Source organism: Ursus maritimus, unplaced genomic scaffold, assembly GCF_017311325.1.
Source record: "Ursus maritimus isolate PB19 unplaced genomic scaffold, ASM1731132v1 scaffold_7, whole genome shotgun sequence".
NCBI lineage: Eukaryota > Metazoa > Chordata > Mammalia > Carnivora > Ursidae > Ursus > Ursus maritimus.
This window is the reverse complement of record NW_024426885.1, coordinates 38,249,684-38,267,042: the sequence shown is the minus strand read 5'-3', so window position 1 is coordinate 38,267,042 and position 17,359 is coordinate 38,249,684. Positions and strand designations below refer to the sequence as shown.

The window sequence follows — 17,359 nt, the reverse complement described above, 5'->3', positions numbered from 1 at the left end:
GGTGACCCTATTGCTCAACCTCCAGGCTGCCCACAGACCCCCAGCAGTGATTCTTCCTCTGTGCCCTTTGGCTGCCTTTGTCCTCAGGCCCCACACACGTCCTCAGGATATGCACTGAAATGAAGGAGTCGTGTTGGGGTCCAGAGCAGCAGGCTGTGGCTCAGCTTGGGCTCTTTTGCCAAATTTGGCCACACATCCTGTAGGATAAAAGTTTCAGAGGTTAGAGCTTGGAGTCAGGGTGGACACATACACAAAAAGAAGGCTTGGTCCGAACTCTTCAGTTCAATACAGCACACCTTTATTGAGCACCTAGGAGACTAGGAAAGGGAGGGAGGGCAGAGATGACAGATACTGCAGGGGATCTCCCTGGGGCACCTCTGCACGTCTCTGTGACGATGGAGCTAGGCCGGGGAAATCCTGGCATGAAGCTTGTCCGGAACAGTGGGTCCAACGCAGCATGGCTGCTCCCAGGCTCTGCTCTTTATGGGTGTTGGGAAGGAGCCATTGCATGGAGCAGAGCTGGAATGTCTCTTATACTGGGAAGACTTTATAGTTCTTCTCTTTATATCCACTATCCACAGGCCTCAGTGGGGAAAGAATTTGGTTTAACTTGTTCTGTTTTGGACAAACACTTCACATGACCAATGTAAACTGTTGCATAGTTTTGCAAAGGCCTTCCCATTCATTCCAGAAATTCTCCATCGGTTGACAAATCCAAATTGTTCTGGCCCCAGGGAATTCAAAGCCCTTTCTCCTCAAATAGACATTTCTCCTCATTGTGCCCCTTTGATGGGAAGTGTGGAGGGTGAAAGAATAAGCCCAGAAAGGGCAAGAGGCACATGGGCACCCACGGGACAGCGGCTATGGGGACTGAGCAGTGCCTTCCTGAGCCCCTGCCTGAGCCCTGGGCTCTGCCGCACTCGGGCTGGCCTCCTTCCCGTGCCATGTGGGCCACCTCCTCTGTGTGATAAGAGTGCCATATTTTCTGCAGCAAGCTCCTTATAAGAATTCTTCAGGTCCCAACAAGAAGTTAGAAGCCAGTGCTGCAGAGAGAGGATGGGATGCTCATGGTCTTATCCCGGGTCTGACCTCTGCTGCCGGGGCGCCAGGCTGTGTGATGCTCACAGGGTGGCACCAAAGTCTTGGAGCCCAGGGATGCCATGGGAAGTGATGGCCAGAAGCAGGACACATCCCATATCTGCTGGCAGCCCCTGCTTTTCGCAGCAGAGTCTCGAACAGCAGCATGAGGTGAGGGCAGACAGGGTTCTCAGGGTTCACGTGGATGAGGAGGGCAGGGGCCTGTGGCCAGGCAGAAACTCTGAGCCCAGGCACTGGGAAAGCAGATAGAGCACACACCCCACAGGCTCGATCAGATACTGCTCTCCTGAGCAAAAGAGGTGTGGCATGAACAGGACCGGCCACGCTATCCAGCCACATAATGTGGCCAGTGCCCCAGCTTCAGGGCTGCTTACTGCCCAGGCAAGCCTCACACATAGACCCCACCAAGCAAATTCATGGCTCCTCGGGCCTGGCTCTGGGCCCAGTGAGTGCTCAGCTTGGAGCCAAGAGCCAGGGACACGGGATGCATGGTACTGAGGCAGACAGACATGCAGAAGCGCGGGGGCTAGATTCCTCAGCCGGTGGCTCTCAGTCCGTGTGACCAGTCAGGGCCCGGCCACCCGCACGCAGTGTGCACTGGCTGTGGGGGGCTGCAGGGGAGGCCGGTGCTGGCTGGCTACTTGGCCTCCACCAGCTGCTCCAGGCGCTGCAGCATCGTTAGACGCAGGGCTTGGAACCTGGAGAGAGACACAGCCAAGAGGACTCACTGACACGGGAGGACACAGGGCGAGGGGGACAGAGCCAGGGAGCGCACAGATGGCTGGGCCAGTAGACCCAAGGGGGACTAGCAGCCCCCACCTCTCCTCCGCCAAGGAGAGGGCAGACCCAGGCCCACACCCTGCAAGACCAGCAGCTCAGAGGAGCGGTCAGAGGGGCTGCAGACCCTGTCAAGCTTCGAACGCAGAATGTGCTGTTTCTATTCCAAAGATTCTCCAGTACAGAGAGCAGCATGCTGGGGGGCGGGGACAGGGTGGCAGAGCAGGGATCGGGAAGCCTGCATTCAGGCCCAGGCTCGTCAGTGACCTGTGCGGCAACCTTCCTCACCTCGGGCCTCAGTTTCCTCTCTGTGCCCTGAATGGACCGGCCAGGTGACCCCCAGGTCCCCTTCCAGCTCCCAGACCCTTCAGCAGACTGCATGGTGGACTGTCCCTTCCGATCGGGGGTCTCTGCTGACCTCCCGAATGGGGCCTCACTGCACAGACGGAAGGTTAGGGTGGGGGATAGGGGGAGGGCTGTGGCTTTCCAAAACTCATTCAGCCAGAAACCGGAATCCAAACGAGCGTCCTGATTGCAGGCCTCTCACCGTGAGCAGACTGCCTCCTTCCCTTCCTGAGGGCACTCCAACCCTGGCCCTGGCTGAGTGCCCCACATGCTCCCTCCACCCCACCCTTCACTCTGCAGAGCGACAGGTCAATCATCGGTGGATGCAGCTTGGCTAGCCTCACCCGGCCAGGCCTTGATGTAGCTTCCCCAGGAGCCAGCAGGTGACACCTGCTTGCCTTCCCACTGAACAGGTCCCCTGCACCTGAAAACCCCCAGCTGATACCGAAGGTTCCACCAGCCACTGCTTTTTGGCAGGTTCAGAATTCCCACTAGTAGGAAAGGCCCAGACCAGGCTGAATGTGCCCTGAGCAGGCCCTCTCCTCAGTTGCTCCTCCAAGGCTGTGTCACTAGGAGCTCGTGACCCTGGTCCAGCGCCCACCCGAGCTCCTGCCTGACTCTCCCGAGCTCAGTTTCAACAGCAGCGACCCTCCCGCGCTGCTGAGGTGCTGAAGCCAGATGGGGGGGTTTGCCCTGCCACCTGCCCTTTCCGCAGGCTGTCACCCCAGCTTGCCCGCACTACCGAGCAGGGGGCCAGCGGGCGGTGCTGGGGAGCCAGGCTGGGCAGGCCTCCCTGAGTCGGGCAAGCGTCGTGCCCCGGAGGGGAGAGCTGCCCAGCCCCGGCCTGGCGTCTCTGCCCTGCGCACTTGCCCTGCTGGTCAGGACCCAAGACTGGCTCCTTATGTGCGGCTTACTTCATGGTCAGTTTGATTATTTCTCTTTCTTCCTCTTCTTTTAATTTTTCAACAAAACTGTCCAGCACCGGCATTTCAAATTTAATGTACTGAGCGACCTAGAAAATCCAAGAACATTTTAATGTGCTTTAAATTAGAAGCCAAAAATGTGTTTTCTTTTCCTCAGGGCCTCCACAAGCAGCCAATTGAGCAATGTCTTATAGCCAAGGATGTGGCTGCCCTTCTCCCCACCCACCCCCAACACTCGGTCTGTACTAGGACGGAGGACAGAGAAGCCCTGCTCACCTCACAGCCTGTTATCCCTGGGAAGAAAGATGAAGCTGGATATTAGGAAAAGTATTGGACTGAGAGCAGAACTACACAGGGTGGTCTCTGGGGTGGGGGAGAGGAGCGCTGGGAACGCCATTGTTTCTCACAGTGGAATGAAGCTGCACTCCTCTGTGAATGGTCCGAGGGATACAGGGTCACTGGCCTTCACCTTGGGTCCAAACCTTACAGGCCTTTTCTGTGCAAGGGAGTTCGGCAACATGCTCTTTCCTAGCCCAGGATGCAGGCTGTGGTGGGACGTAGCCACCTGTTTCCCTTCCATAGGCCCGGGTAGGCCCTACTTAAGGAGCACTTGTGTGGGTCTTTAGTGTAAGGACAACTAAACACGCCCTAACAGAGGAAAAGTTTCTGCCTGCCTGAGGGGAAAGCACAGGCAGTGGTTTTTAGGACCCCACTTCCGTTTTCCCTAGGCCAGCTGCTGGAGCTGGGGGGCACTGATTGACAGGAGGAGGGAGGCTGCAGCCCTCACTGTGCTGGGCCTGGGGCCCTTCAGGACTGCTGTGTGAGACATCGCTCCGGAGGGCTCTGGCCAAGCTCACCTCCAGAGCCCTGGGGAGTCCCCCATGCCTTCATCCAGCCCCTCCCTCAGGAGCAGGCCTCCCTGAGCCTCAGCCCTGACTCACATCGTGGGGAACTTCCTCGCCCAGGTCGGCTTCCATCAGGAATATCCTGGCGATCTTCTCACATGGCCCATGCAGGATTCTGGAAATCAGTGGGTACTCACAGTCTTTTAATTTTGTTCGCTCTGAAAAAGAAGGCCATTTACAAAATTCGTGGGGCATTAGGATTGCCCCTCTTTGTTCCGGGATGGGAATGTGGTAGAAAATGGATGTCCAGGGGGCCCGGGAGCCTTCTCAGACCTTGAAGAGAAGGTTTCCCTGAATGATGTGTGATTGTGACATTCAGCAAAGACAGGTCAGAGAGGAACAGGAGCCCAGGGAGTAGGAGACAGGGGAGAGTGGACACGGGGAGGCCAGGCTGCTCAGTTCCTAAGAAGCAGAACCCTGCACAGAGGGACAGGTGGGTTCTACAACAGCTCTCAGGGGTCGAGGGGCTTCAGCTCCGGCTCACAGCCCGTGATGTGCATCCCCAGCCCCTCCCAACGGAGTGAAGTCAAAGACAGTGGCTTCCCTTGTGGGTTTGGCGGGATTCTGAAAGGGGCAGCGAGTGTGCCTGGGTTTGGGCCCGGGAGAGCATTCACGATGGCCCTCAGAGAAGGAGCATGGTCAGTGAGCTTGCCAAATGGACAGAGACTTTGGTTTTTATGATCTGGAAGCACAGGCAGACACTTACCCCCAGACTCATGAACAATGTAGAGCGCAAACTCACTGGGGCCGTTTTCCACCTGTGCGGGCAGTGACAGGAAGTCAGACCAGGGCTTTATGAGATGAGACAGGAAGGGATCCCTGGCAGGAACCACACCCCCAGTGCTGCACACAGAAGTCCCCAAGGATCCTCCCCTCTCTCTGCTTAAAATCCCAGGGACACCGCGTCAGCAGAGGAAACTCTTCTAGACCTTCTACCCAGGAACCGTAGGCAGCTTCCCCAGTCTTGGCCAGCTCCCCCAACAGGACCGCAAACCACCAGCATCCCGGGGCAAGGCCGTTCATGGCCAGACTCACTCGGAACTTGTTCAGCAGCAGGGTGAGCACGCGCACGGTGGTCATGGTGCTGTTGACCCTCACGTTGGTCACGGACCCATAGGCAGGAGTAAACACCGAGGTCTGCAGGGGGAGGTGGGCAGTTCAGAGCTGACACGGAGCTGACATCACGCAGGGTCTGGGCACACTGTCAGCCAAATGGTCTGGAGCAACAGGTGGACCTGGGCTCTGGAAAAACCTGTGTCTGTCTAGTCACAGATCCCCACACAGCTGTGCCCACATGTGGTGCACTTGGGGAAGCTGTAGCAGCTCCCGTCTTACAGAGGCCTGTAAGAAAGACGCCTCCAGAGCTATCAGGGCCAGCTCTCTGACCCTAGGGGCCAGGCCCATGGAAGTACTTCACAGGGGGTGAGGGAACCAGTCTCCTGCTCACTCTTTCTTTGGCTCAAATTGCCAAGTGTCTGTTGATTCTAAGACTGAAAGTTCTGGAATCTGTGTGCTCCTCCCCATTCTGCCAGTGGTAGAGGTTCTCAGTTTACACTGCATCAGTGTCCCACCTCTCCCCTTCCAATCTCTGCGCTTTCCATCCATTCTCCATGTTGCCGCCCAAAGGAACAACCTTTCAAAAACCTTGCAACTCCAAGTGTGTTCTGGACCAGCTGCATTAGCACAGGGTCTTGGCTCCCAGCCCCAGACTCCTGAATCAGAGTCTGCATTTTGAGGAAACCACCAGGTGATTCTCTCCACATAGTACAATTTGAGAAGTACTGTCTTCTGGCATAGGTCTAGTTAGAAGTATCTGAAGGCTTCCCATAGCCTAAAGAATACCATTGTTTCCTCCTCTCACTGTTTGCACGCGTGATACACTGATTCTCTCCATAATGCCCTGTGGTCCAGCCACACAAGCTCTTCATAGTTTGGGGGTCCCATTATACTCCTGCAGGTATCTTGCCTTTGCCTGTGAGACACCATATATATAGTCAACCGGGGCATCGCCTGAGGCTTAATAAGTCCTCAATGAGCACTAGCCGGGTTATAGACCTGCTAAGCATTTCACCTAAAATCTTTGATTTAATCCTTACAACAGCTTTTTGAAGTACCTGTCACTAGTACTCCTTTTAAAAAAGGACACAGAGTCTTGGAGAGACTTGTAGCTTGTCACGGTCACCCATCTAAAAAGGGCAGAGCCATTGGAAACCCCATGCTTTACCCCCATGGCACTGGAACCTCCCTGTGAGTCTCACTTCCCTGAGGTGAGCTCTTCCTTGCTTTCCAAAACCAAATTCAAATTTACACATTCCTCCTCTATGGTCCTAGCTCTGCTTTCCCAGGGATGTAACTGGGGCTCAGGGATATGAAGGACTTGCTCAGTGTCCCCAAGTACCAGAGTCAGGCTCAAACCCAGACCTGCTTCCTCCATAGTTGACATGCAGAATGACTCTGGGTTACACAGAAAGCCAGACTAGGCTTCCAGTCCCCAAGAAATATGGAATAGAGGAGTCAGGCTCTTTTAAGGAGAAGAAAGGTCTTGTCAACAAGACATCATTAGTGTTTCTTCTGCCTGGAGCCTTATCTCAAGATGATACTGACCAGCTCCAAGTAGTAACAAAGGTCCTATAGCTACTTTGCCATCTCTAACCACAATGGTTTCTCTCCAGTAGAACACATTTGAATCTAACAGCCAGGACAAAACAATGGGACAGGTACCAAGTTTCACTGAGTCTGGAAGTCATGCCAGCACTGCTGTGAATCAGAATAGTTTGGGAAAATGATTGAGTGAAGTAATGGTGTGCCGTTCTAAGAAATAAAATCCAGAATAACAACGTCTGGAAGTCAATTCTAGGTGTTTTTGTTTTTGTTTTACTTGTTGCCTGTGACTCAAGTACTTTGTCACCTGATTTCTCAGAACACTGATTCCAAATGGATTGCAAGTAAGGGAGAGAGAAGGAGCCCCTTACTCGGCCAGGAGATGGGACTCAACTGTCCAACACGCCTAAGGTACTAGTTCCCGTCCTGGAAGTTAGTCAGTTTGCCTGGAAGAATGAACCCACCTTCTTTTACTGGGAGAAAGAGCTGCCCAGACTGGAATGCAGGCTAGTGGGTTGAGGAGCCCTTCTTGCCAGGGGGGCTCCCATGGACACGAAAGGCTCCGATAAAAGCCCTCACTCTTCGTTTCTGTTCATTTCAAAGGCTACAGACCGCTCAGACATCTCCATGTCTCTGGGACATTTGCAATGACGACAATAACGTTTAATGTGCCAGGTGCACCTCTTAGAAATGAATGATTCCCTTAGCGGAGAGGGTGAATGTGCTAGAGATAAACCCTGCTATTTGTTACCTTGAGTCATGGATCAAAAGCTTCCTTTTTTAGGAATGTAGAAATACGAAGAGCCTAAACCCATGCAAATATTCTTTTAAAAATTTTTGAATAATTCCTCAAAATAGCATATACATGGCTAATATACTTACTGAACACTTTACAGACTAAACCCCTTTGGAACAAGATTTAAAGAATATTCAAGTCAGATCGTCGGTCCTTTGGCTAATCTAAACCATCCTTAATCTCTGCTTAACTTCAACCCTACACCCTCTCGGGAAACTATTCTCAAATAGTCCTGGGTTTCCGTGCACGTCGCAAGGATAACCTAGTGTCACCCATGAACACTTATTGCAGACCCAGACCAGAGTGGGGGGGAGGGGGTCCTGTTAGTAAGGCAGGGTCCCTTCTGCTTGCCTTGATGAATTCTTCACCCCAAAGTCCAGGGTACTCCAGAGCACTGGAACGGCCCCTCGCAGACCTAACCTGTGCAACTGTTCTTCAGATCTGACCCTGAGAGCTGCCTTTGCCAGGCCCCCTCCCCCTCCCGTGAGTCATCGCCTATCAAGACGGGCAGCTGCTTCTACTGGAAACCTCTGCCCCCATTTCCCAGCGCTGCAGGATGTGGCCCTGTTACAGGACACTCCATCCAGGGCCTCACCCAAACTGCCACTCATGCCATTTATAGAAACAATCAACTTCTCCTTTTACAGTTTGGTTTGTTTAGGGACTGATGTCATCTGGGGAGGGAGATCTTTTCCTCAGGTCAGTACAATACATACTCGGACAAAAGGCTAAGTGCTGGGAACCAGGAGCAGTGCGGGTTCTCTGGGGCCCAGAAACACGTGCCCCTGGGCACACCTCAACCTAGGGCTTAAGCTACCCAGGGGGAAGGCCAGCAGCACATCGTGTTCCCATGAAACCATCAGTTGAGCTCGGGTGGAAACCTCAGAGAAAATTGCCTAATTAGACATAAATTTGGCATTACTTTCCAAAGATCCATACAACTTATGAAAATGGATTGACAGTGAGTATGTGGTAAACAAAACAAAACAAAACAAAACAAAACAAACAAAACAAAACAAAACAAAACAAAAAACCACCAACAAACCCAAAACAGGCTTTGGGGTCACCAGCTAGAATGTGGATTTTTTTTGGCATGTTACTTTGCTGCGACTTTGTCGGCCGTTTCTCCTCCGAGCCCCTGTCTCCGCGAGGACGCAGACAGGAGCGGGCCAGCACGCAGGGCCGCGGCCCGGCGAACGCTGACAAACCAGGGTGCCGCCTGGCCTTCAGAAGGCCCAGCAGCTGTCCCGGGCTTGGGGCCGCCTCCCTGCGGCCTCGGCTTCAGGGCCCCGGGGAGAGGCCGGGCTGGAACCTCACCTTGTGGTTGTAGAAGTGCCCGTTGATGGAGAAGCGATGTCGCCGGATCCTCTGGGCCTCGCCGGGCGCGCGGGCACGGGGCCTCCTCTGGATCACGCAGGCTGCGTCGCTCTTGGTCCGCATCAGCTGGGGGGTCTCCTCGTCCGCCTCCAGGGGCTCTGCGGTGAGGACGGGTGAGAAGGTCAGTCCGGGCTGGAGCGAAGGGGCCAGAGCCCTGCTGTGGGCTGCGGTCGTGAGGCGCGTGGGCCGGGTCGGGAGCTCCGAGGTCATGCCTCCTGCAGCAGACGGGACTGCGGGTGCTGTGCCCGTGACAGTGGCAGCCGTCCAGCGTGGCTGATGCCCACTTCGCAGACGGGAGAGCCGACCCCCAGACAGGATCACCTGGGCCACCACGCCGTATGCCCGCGGCCTGGGCCTCCGTCTCTGGGCGCCCAGGGCAGGTGTTGGGCCGCCCCGCCCTGTCCTCTGAGCCCCCACTGAGTGTGAGGGGAGGACGCAAAGATGAGCCGTCTGGGCTCCAGAGTGTGAGGAAGACCCGTCCTAGAGGCCCGCAGGGCCAGGAGGGAGCCATGCCTGCTGCTGCTGTTCTCTCCTTTCTATAAAGCAGGGGACTCAGGCAAATTACGTCCAACGATGTCACCTCTGCTTCCTTTTCTTAAGTGAGGAGCAGAGGAGCGTGTCTTGTCCCGAGGAGGTGTTTAGCAAGGGCGTGAAGACAATACAGCCGCTCTGTGCTCCTCCACGCAGCTGGTCTTTCTTTTCTCTTTTCTTCTTAGAGACGGAGACAGACAGCAAGGGGGGAGGGGAGACAGAGGGAGAGACAGAGAATCCCCAGCAGCCTCCACGCCCAGCATGGAGCCCAACTCAGGGCTCAGTCTCACAACCCTGCGACCATGACCCGAGCCAAAATCAAGCGTTGGACGCTTTGGCCGACTGAGCCGGCCTGGCGCGCCAACACAACGCTGTTCCTCAGAGATGGTGGTCAGGAGCCGAGCCCCTCCTCTCCTACCCCGGCCAAGTGAGCTGGGGTCTCAGGCAGCTTGAGGGCCCACTTACCTGAGCTGTCTCTGGAACTCTCGGCCCTGTGTGTTGTCTGAGCGCTTGGCTCCTGGGCAGGGACCCTGCCATCCTGAAGAAGCGGCTCCTTTCTGAAAAGACAGTCAAGGTGCTCAGAGAGCTGCTGACAGAAAACAGGAGCTCAAGTCGCAGCGAAGAGGCTGGCTGCCTCTGTGGACAGGACACGGGCGAGAAGCAGGGCTGGCCGAGGTAAGGCTCTACTCCACACCGAGTTAATGTCAAGGATTAAAGAGCAGCAGAGGACTGCCACAGTGTCTGCTGCAAGGAGAGGGAGTGTGCCCTGCACACCCGAGCAGCTTCGTCCCCGCGGCAGACACAGGGACACACGCCCTGCGCCCGTGCGCTCCTGGGCCCCGGGCTGACGGAGGCGCTGTCTGCGGCCCAGTGCGGCCCAGTGCCGGCCCAGTGCCGGGCGGGCTCTCCGGGCTTCCCTCAGGCCTGAGGGCGAGTCAGGCAGGGGCAAGCTGGAGCAGCCAACCTCTGGGCTCTGGGCAGGGTGGAGTCCAAGCCCGGGAAGCTGGGGCCAGGCTGGGGAAGGCCATGAGGGCCTGCGGGAGCCAGGGAGGGGCAGGCGAAGAGCTGAACCGGGCTGAGAGGCCTCGGCGGGCCCTGCGGCCTGACTGCTCCTGCGGCCTGACTGCTCCTGCGGCCTGACTGCTCCTGCGGCTGCTTCTACCCTGGGGAGGGGGACTCACGAGTCACACCTGTCGCCTTTCTAGGAAGCTGCTCCAAACGTTCTACTCTAAGTCTGTATGGGGTGCACAGGGGGTGTCAAGGTGCTACGCGCCCTCAGAATAGCAACTTTGCTTGAATTTTTGAAGCGGAAAATGTTTTGAATTTTTGCCTCTTGGAAGGCCTCATTACATGCAGAAGCAAGTAAAACTCAGCAGCTAACTGCCCTTTTTGGGGGGAGGCGGGGGGAGGAGGCAGATGTTTGTTAAGCGGTAAGGTAGGAAACGGTTTCATCATGATTAAAACATATTTCTGATATTAAAATAAGTCTGACATTAAGCGCTAATAAATTTATAAAAACAAATTCTGGTATTAAAATGAAAGTAGAGTAGTAGGAGGTTACATTTGTGTGAATTTTTAAGGGAGAACAGGAGATGCTAAGAAACGTTTGTTTTGCTCAGGATGCTGGGAGCTCCCTGGCCACAGCTCCTTTCCTTATAGATAAGGCGGCTCCTGTGAATGTATGAGAAACACAACCGGAGGTGATGGGAGTCGGGAATATTCTCCAAGAGTGAGATGATTTGGTCATCATCTAGAAAGACCACTGTTGGCAGGTGAGGCCACGGGCTTAGGCAGTCACGGGGTGACGAGGATACGGCTGGCTTGTGCTCTCATGTGTCCCATTTGGGAGCAGGGCTTTGCCCCGAGGCTGAGGACACCACCCCCTGGAGACCCCAAACAGTAAGCTCATGTTGAACAGGTGCCAAGGGAGCCACCTGGCCCTGCCTCAGCCATCCCAGCACTCACAGGGGGCAGCCAGGCTGGCCGGGTGTCCAGGAGGCTGAGGAGAGGTGCACTCGCTCCCTGTCGTCCTGGATCTGGAGCCGGATAGGTCGCCTCAGTCCCCAAGCAATGTTGAGAAGCCCCTCAATGATCAAAGCACCTTCTTCCTGTGGGGAACCCACACAGGTTAGCCTCTTTCCCCAGAGCAGCCCTCCTCAGGGGTCACTGCCCACCTTCCCTGAGCCCCCTTAAGGCCCAGCCTCCCCCCCATGGGACTCCCCTGATCATTCTTGCCCCAAACACACTTCTCCTCCTTGGGGTCCCGTCCTCCCTTGGGTGTAGGCACACGAGCCTCTATGTGCTCCAGGGCGTGAGGCCATGGGGCTGACCAGAGGAAGCCTGAGGCATGCCCTTCTACCGCTCAGTTCACGTCTGGTCACGGCCATGGCCTGGGACAGAACGGCTGAGTCAGGCGTCCCACAGGAACCCAGCTGCTATCCAGCAAGCACGTCCACACGGGTGAGGAAACACGTTCCAGAGAAGCATGTCCACAGTGACACTGGTGTTAGGCAGGGCTGTCTTTCCCCACCCCTCCCCACACTGCATCTGGGGAGGGGCCCCACGGTCACCAGGTCCTACTGCAAACGTGCTGAGGGCACTGGATTCCATGCCCACCAGAGCAGGGGTGGCTGCTCCTTGGAACGGGGTCTCAGCCTCACCCTTCTCCCCATACTGCTCCCAACTGTCACAGGAGCCACTCGAGTGGGCTGGGCCCACCCTGATCTCTAAGCTGCCTTCTCTCCCGAGGGCTGGTCTTGCTTTTCTCACTACCTGCACGTTGCCAGCCTCCACGTTCCACTCCTGGCATGAACACTCAGAGTGTCTACAACAGCTTTCATTGTGTCCCCAACCAGCCTTGATTTCCCAAGTTCTGCACACAGCACAGCTACCGTGCTCCTGCCAGGCCCTGAGGTCCTAATAGACAGAACCCTCCGGAGGCACCCTCAGCCAGTTTCCCCTCCCACCCTTCAGGTCTTTGATTCTGTTTCTGACCTCTTTCAGGCTCCTATCCATGTGTGACCACCTCCAGGCTCTCTGCGCCCAGCCAAATTGCCCCACGCGTGTGCCTGGCCAGGCTGCTTTCAGAGCATCTATCTGATACCTTCTCAGCCCCACTGCCCCCAGAGCCGTGGTCCTCCCAGCTACCTGCCCCCAAGCTGCTTCGATACTAGCCTTTTGGCAATGAACGTGAAACATCATTCTCCCATTGTTATCTTATTTTTGGGCCCTGGGTGCTATACTCCCATTGCTATCCTGAACACTGCCTTAGATTCACGAATTCCATTTCTTTCTCCTTATAGGCATTGAAAGCCTTGTGAGAATAAGGGACCTCGTGGAAACGTCTTCGTATCCCCAGAAGGGCTTACAGAGCTGTCCTGCAGGATCGATTTCATGGTAAGTTAGTAATCGCTTATAACACCCTATTATCCACAGAGAAAATAGTTCCACTCTGTTCAAGGTTATCAAAAATACACATAGCTTTCTACAATGAATTTGCACTTTTTGTTAAAAAAAGAAAACAACAACAATAAAAACAGAGCACTTTTTGATAACCACTGACATTACACAGTCCCAGGCAGGTATCTAACACTCCCTGCAAAGGAAAGCCTGGATTGATTCACTGGAGTTAAAGGGGGCAGGAAGAAACCCCAAAATGGGGTTCGGTTCTTTGTTTTCTGTCTTGGCCTCAGATACCTCTGTCAGAGGTCAACACACTGAGAGAGATCCCCCCCGCCCCATCCGACACAGTCCGGCAAGCTCATTCACAGAGCCCCACTGCCTGCCAGCCCCACGCCGGACCCTGCGTGGAGGGAGATCAAGCAGTCACAGTCCCGGGTCTGAGAGTCAGGAGAGCATTTAGTGCTCGGAGGGGCAGGAGAAGACAGCGCCGCTGGGCCAGGGCCAGTGCGGCCGGACACGCTGAGGCTGGGCCTTCAGACATGCCATAGGAAGGCTCTGGAGACCTCTCAGTGAAGGAGATAGGAGGAATTGCTCTGGGTCTGGGAGCAAGGGGCAGAAACCAAGCTGCAGCCTCCGAGGTCAGGGATCAGCGACGCTGGGGTCTGCTGGCCTGATGTGACTCAGGCCCCGTGTCCCTGCACAGACAGCACATGTGCCCCCAAGCTGCCCCCCAACCACTGTTCCACTGTCCCTCAGCCTGGCCCCATCGGGGTGGAGGGGAGGCCCTGTCGGGCTGCAGCTGTGTCTGGTCAAATCAGAGGAAACTGAGGGCAGAGCAGAAGGACCTGCAGGCTCCCCACCGTACAGGTGGGGAAGGGCACGCGGGCCGGGGCAGGACTGGAATGTGGGTCCCACAGCCTCACATTTCCTTAAGTGGGGAAGTCACTCTGGGTCCTCTGACTCTGAGTCCGAGTGAACACGTCCCTTCTCACTGGGGCTCCTTACCTCTCCCTGGGCCTGAGGGGGCAGGAGCGGTGCCACGCCTCCCCTGCCCGGGAGAGTAAACATCCCCAGAGCCTCCCACAGCTCCAGGCTGCGGGCTGGGCCAAACCCCGCCCGCCAGGCTGTTTGCCTCTGAGAGCCTTCCTGTGTACTGCTATTTTTGGCCCTCGTGACAATAACTGATGGCCGGTGGGGAAGTATAAAAGCAGCTGCCAGGCCTCCAGGTTCACCGGACAGCTCGGGGAGGCTTGCACGCCGGACGGTGGCCTGTCGTCCCCACCGTCGTGCTCACCGTCCACCTCCTGGCCATTGCACACTGGACACCGGGATCAGACTGCTGGACCCCCAACCCTCCACCCTGAGCTTCCTGGGTCTTCCCAAGGACCCTCCTTGGCTCATCCAGCAGCCCTGTGATCCCCAGCTTCCGTCAGCTACAGGTAAGAGAGAGCAACTTCCTTCTGGTTAGAGAAACGACAAAAAGGTTTTGTTGGACTTTGAGGGTGGGGACATGCAGGGCCTCACTGTGGGTCGGAGACCAGGGCATGCAGTGGATGGCAGTGATAGTGGCCACGGAGGGCTTCGCATTCCTAGAGGATTTCATTCCATGCGTTTCTTACAACACCCTTTCCAGGGGGTATTTACAACCCTGTTTGATGACGGTCGCGGAAGGCTTGGAGAGGTGAGCTTGCCAATGGTCCCCAGGTCAGGAAGCAGCAGAGGCTGGTTTCACACCCAGGCTCCCTCTGCCTCCAGTCTGTTAGGCCGGGTTCTCTGATTTGTACGGGTTCTTAACAACAGTAACGTAGATTCTTGAGCACGTGGCTTTCAGTGTCAGCAGGAAGGAAGACTCCAGGAGTCCGAGCCTGGGCGTGGGTCTGCAGACTTCACTCCACTCTCAGGCCCGTGAATCACCCAGGCAGCCTCAGCTGAGAGAGGGGACACACGAGGGGTGACAGAATGGCAGACCCTTACCCCCAGTCCTCTGTTGATCAACAGGTCGCCGCTTCCAGTCGCCGCCGGCCATGAGGTCCCGGCTACTGCTTCCCGTGGCCCACCTGCCCACGATTCAGGAGACCCTGGAGGAGATGCTGCCCGGGGGGCCCGGGCAGGAGCCCCCGGCCTCCCCCAGCCTGGATGACTATGTGAAGTCCATTTGTGAGCTGGCACAGCCCACGTCAGTGCTGGACGTGGCCACAGCCGGGGCCCGTCCCAGCAGAAACCCCCGGCCGGCCCGGGCCTCCAAGAAGAGCTGCCCTGCTGAGTCCCTACAGGACATTACTACCCGCTTCAGTGGTCAGCAGCCGGCACCGCCCGGGGACGGCACTGTCGACCCCCTGGACTGGCTCTTCGGGGAGTCCCAGGAAAAGCGGCCGAGTAGGCGGGACCCACCAAGGAGGACTGGCTCCTCTGCGCACTCCTGGGGTCCACACAGACAGATGGACAGTGGCAAGGCCCGAGGGACCCCCAGAGGGAGACTCTGGGATGCCAGGGTGCAGGGGCACTCTCCGGCAAGACCCTCAAGGGACTGGCACCAGGACTCCTGGGCTTCCAGGCAACTCTGTGGGGCCGTGGCCTCCCCCCCAGCCCCCCGCCCCAGCAGCACCCTCAGAACTCTCTATCTGTGCCTCCCAGTGATCCAGGAGCTCTAACCCCTCCCCAATAAAGGCTTCTGTACAGAGCATGCTGGTCTGTGCACCTCCCTACCCTCCTCACCAGGTCTCTGAGAGGGAGACACCTTTCTGCAGGGGCTGCCTGGGCATTTCATAGCGAGACACCCCCGGCCCCATGAAGAGCGAGAACAGCCTATCTGGCCGCATGTGGTGCTACTGATCCTGCTTGCACTGTTCCTTGCTGGCTGGGCACCTTGAGCAAGCTACTTAACATTTCTGTTCATTGGTTTCCTCGTGGGTAAAATGGGGGTAATTAAAGGGACCCACTTTCTAGGCTGTTCTGATGAGTAAATGGGATAAAAGCCACATTCATCATGGGGCACACGTTATAACCCCGCACACAGGCTTATACACACATCTGTGCAGTTGTTTCACAGGGAGGGACGTGAGGCTGGTGGCCGATGAGAAGCGGAGCTCTCAGCCACACCGGGATTTCAGAGCGAGGCCCTGCGCCCTCCCAGGTCAGCCTCCTGGCCCCCACCCTCAGAGCCTGTGCTCCATGCAGCCCAAGAGAAAACATGGGGTTTCCCCAAATGTACCTGCTGAGTTTGGGGGAAACCTGTCATGACGGCACCTGGGGTATCTTCGAGGCTTTAGCTCACAAGTCCTGTTGTGTCATTGGGAGAGTTTTGCCTATGCTGAGGCCAACACAGACCCCACACCAGCTCAGCTGGCGGGGTGCCAAACCACAGGACCAGGTGGCCCTGTCCCCACCATCCCCATCCCTCCCTCCACCCAGGGGGCTTCTAAGCTGTGGGGCGAAGTGCAGGCTGTTGGCCCGCTGCCCTGCTCCCAGGCAAGTCCAGTGGCCAGGGCCTCACTCCCCTGGTCCTAAGGTCTGAGCCAGCCCTGGGTCCTCCAACCCCAGTGCCTAGAGGCATCTCGCAAGGAAGGAGATGAAGGTGAGGAATAGGGGAGGGGGGGTTCCTCTTCCTCAGAGAGGCAGGTGAGGCATGAGAACTCAAAAGAATCAGGCCTGTTCCCTTGGGCCAGGTCAGAGCTGGCTGACCCCGATCAGGGCGGAAGGGACAGAGGGCAGAGGAGGACAGAGCTGGGGTCTCCGCCAAGCTCACACCCTGCTTCAGCTTCCTCCATCTCCTTGCTCTGAGGATTATCAAACTATTTTCTTCCTTCCTTCTTCCTTTCCTTTTTTTTCTTTCTGTTTTAAAGTTGCTATGCACTTTAAAAATGTTTATCTGCCCTCTTTTGTGTGTATTTTTTGGGAAGACAGAACTTAAACCATACATTTAAACATTTCAGACAAGTAATTTACTCAGTCTCCTTATCTGTAAAACGGGGACACCACCCCTGCCCTTCCCAGCCTTCAGGGGTTGAGGAATGGGGCACGTGCCCTTGGGGATGGAGTAGAAACAGCGCAGAGGAATGCCTCTGTCCTGCCTAATCTACTGCTAGATCTGTCTACCAGGCCATAAGGCCGATATCTGTTGGCAGATAAGTCTGGCGCGTGTGCGTCAGCGAACCTGGCCTGTGTGGCGGACCTGAACGCGTGCAAATGTGATGCGTGTGCAATATCATTTAAGACCACCGCCATGGTCATTCGCCAAGTCGCTGGGCAATTCCCCCCACGCTCAAAAACCACACGGCTATGTTTGGGAGGTCAGACAGGGCTCTGGGCTCCTCTGCTCACATCCCCTGATGTGAAAGAACCTAATGGCACCTTCAGGAAGTGCCAAAAAAAAAAAGGATAATAATAATAATAATTGAATAGAGGGCAGGAAGAAGGGGGTTCTGGCATTATTCCAAGCTTCCCATGGGACAGAACAGCCTAGCAGAAAGTCCCCGTGATGGCGGTCCTATAGAGCAGTCTCCTCCTCACTCACCCCTGGAGTAGGGAAAGGACGCAGTGCCCTGACCAGGGGGCAGTCTGGGAAGCACTTGGGAGCTCTCAAGGGAACATATCCACGCCGAGTA

At 56.1% G+C, this 17,359-nt stretch overlaps 2 protein-coding genes across 5 annotated transcripts in view; one reads left to right on the top strand and one right to left on the bottom strand.

The window, feature by feature from the left end:
* Positions 1 to 276: 276 nt before the first annotated feature.
* RASSF4 (Ras association domain family member 4) overlaps positions 277 to 17,359 on the bottom strand; it is a 31,578-nt gene continuing 14,495 nt past the window's right edge. For 3 of the 4 annotated variants that reach the window (XM_040624132.1, XM_040624131.1, XM_008696195.2), the window contains exons 4-11: positions 11,319 to 11,461; positions 9,819 to 9,910; positions 8,763 to 8,920; positions 5,084 to 5,185; positions 4,755 to 4,806; positions 4,085 to 4,206; positions 3,135 to 3,232; positions 277 to 1,796 (exon numbers count right to left, since the gene is read on the bottom strand). In XM_040624132.1, the coding sequence (XP_040480066.1) occupies positions 1,736 to 1,796; positions 3,135 to 3,232; positions 4,085 to 4,206; positions 4,755 to 4,806; positions 5,084 to 5,185; positions 8,763 to 8,920; positions 9,819 to 9,910; positions 11,319 to 11,461 (828 nt within the window). In that variant the 3' untranslated portion in view covers positions 277 to 1,735. The remainder of the gene's footprint in view (positions 1,797 to 3,134; positions 3,233 to 4,084; positions 4,207 to 4,754; positions 4,807 to 5,083; positions 5,186 to 8,762; positions 8,921 to 9,818; positions 9,911 to 11,318; positions 11,462 to 17,359) is intronic. The other variant, XM_040624130.1, reaches the window with a different exon arrangement.
* On the top strand, positions 13,863 to 15,436 carry DEPP1 (DEPP1 autophagy regulator). Its single transcript, XM_008696194.2, has 2 exons — positions 13,863 to 14,194; positions 14,754 to 15,436. Exon 2 carries the CDS (start codon positions 14,780 to 14,782, stop codon positions 15,404 to 15,406), a length of 627 nt encoding a protein of 208 aa, XP_008694416.1. The 5' UTR covers positions 13,863 to 14,194; positions 14,754 to 14,779; the 3' UTR covers positions 15,407 to 15,436.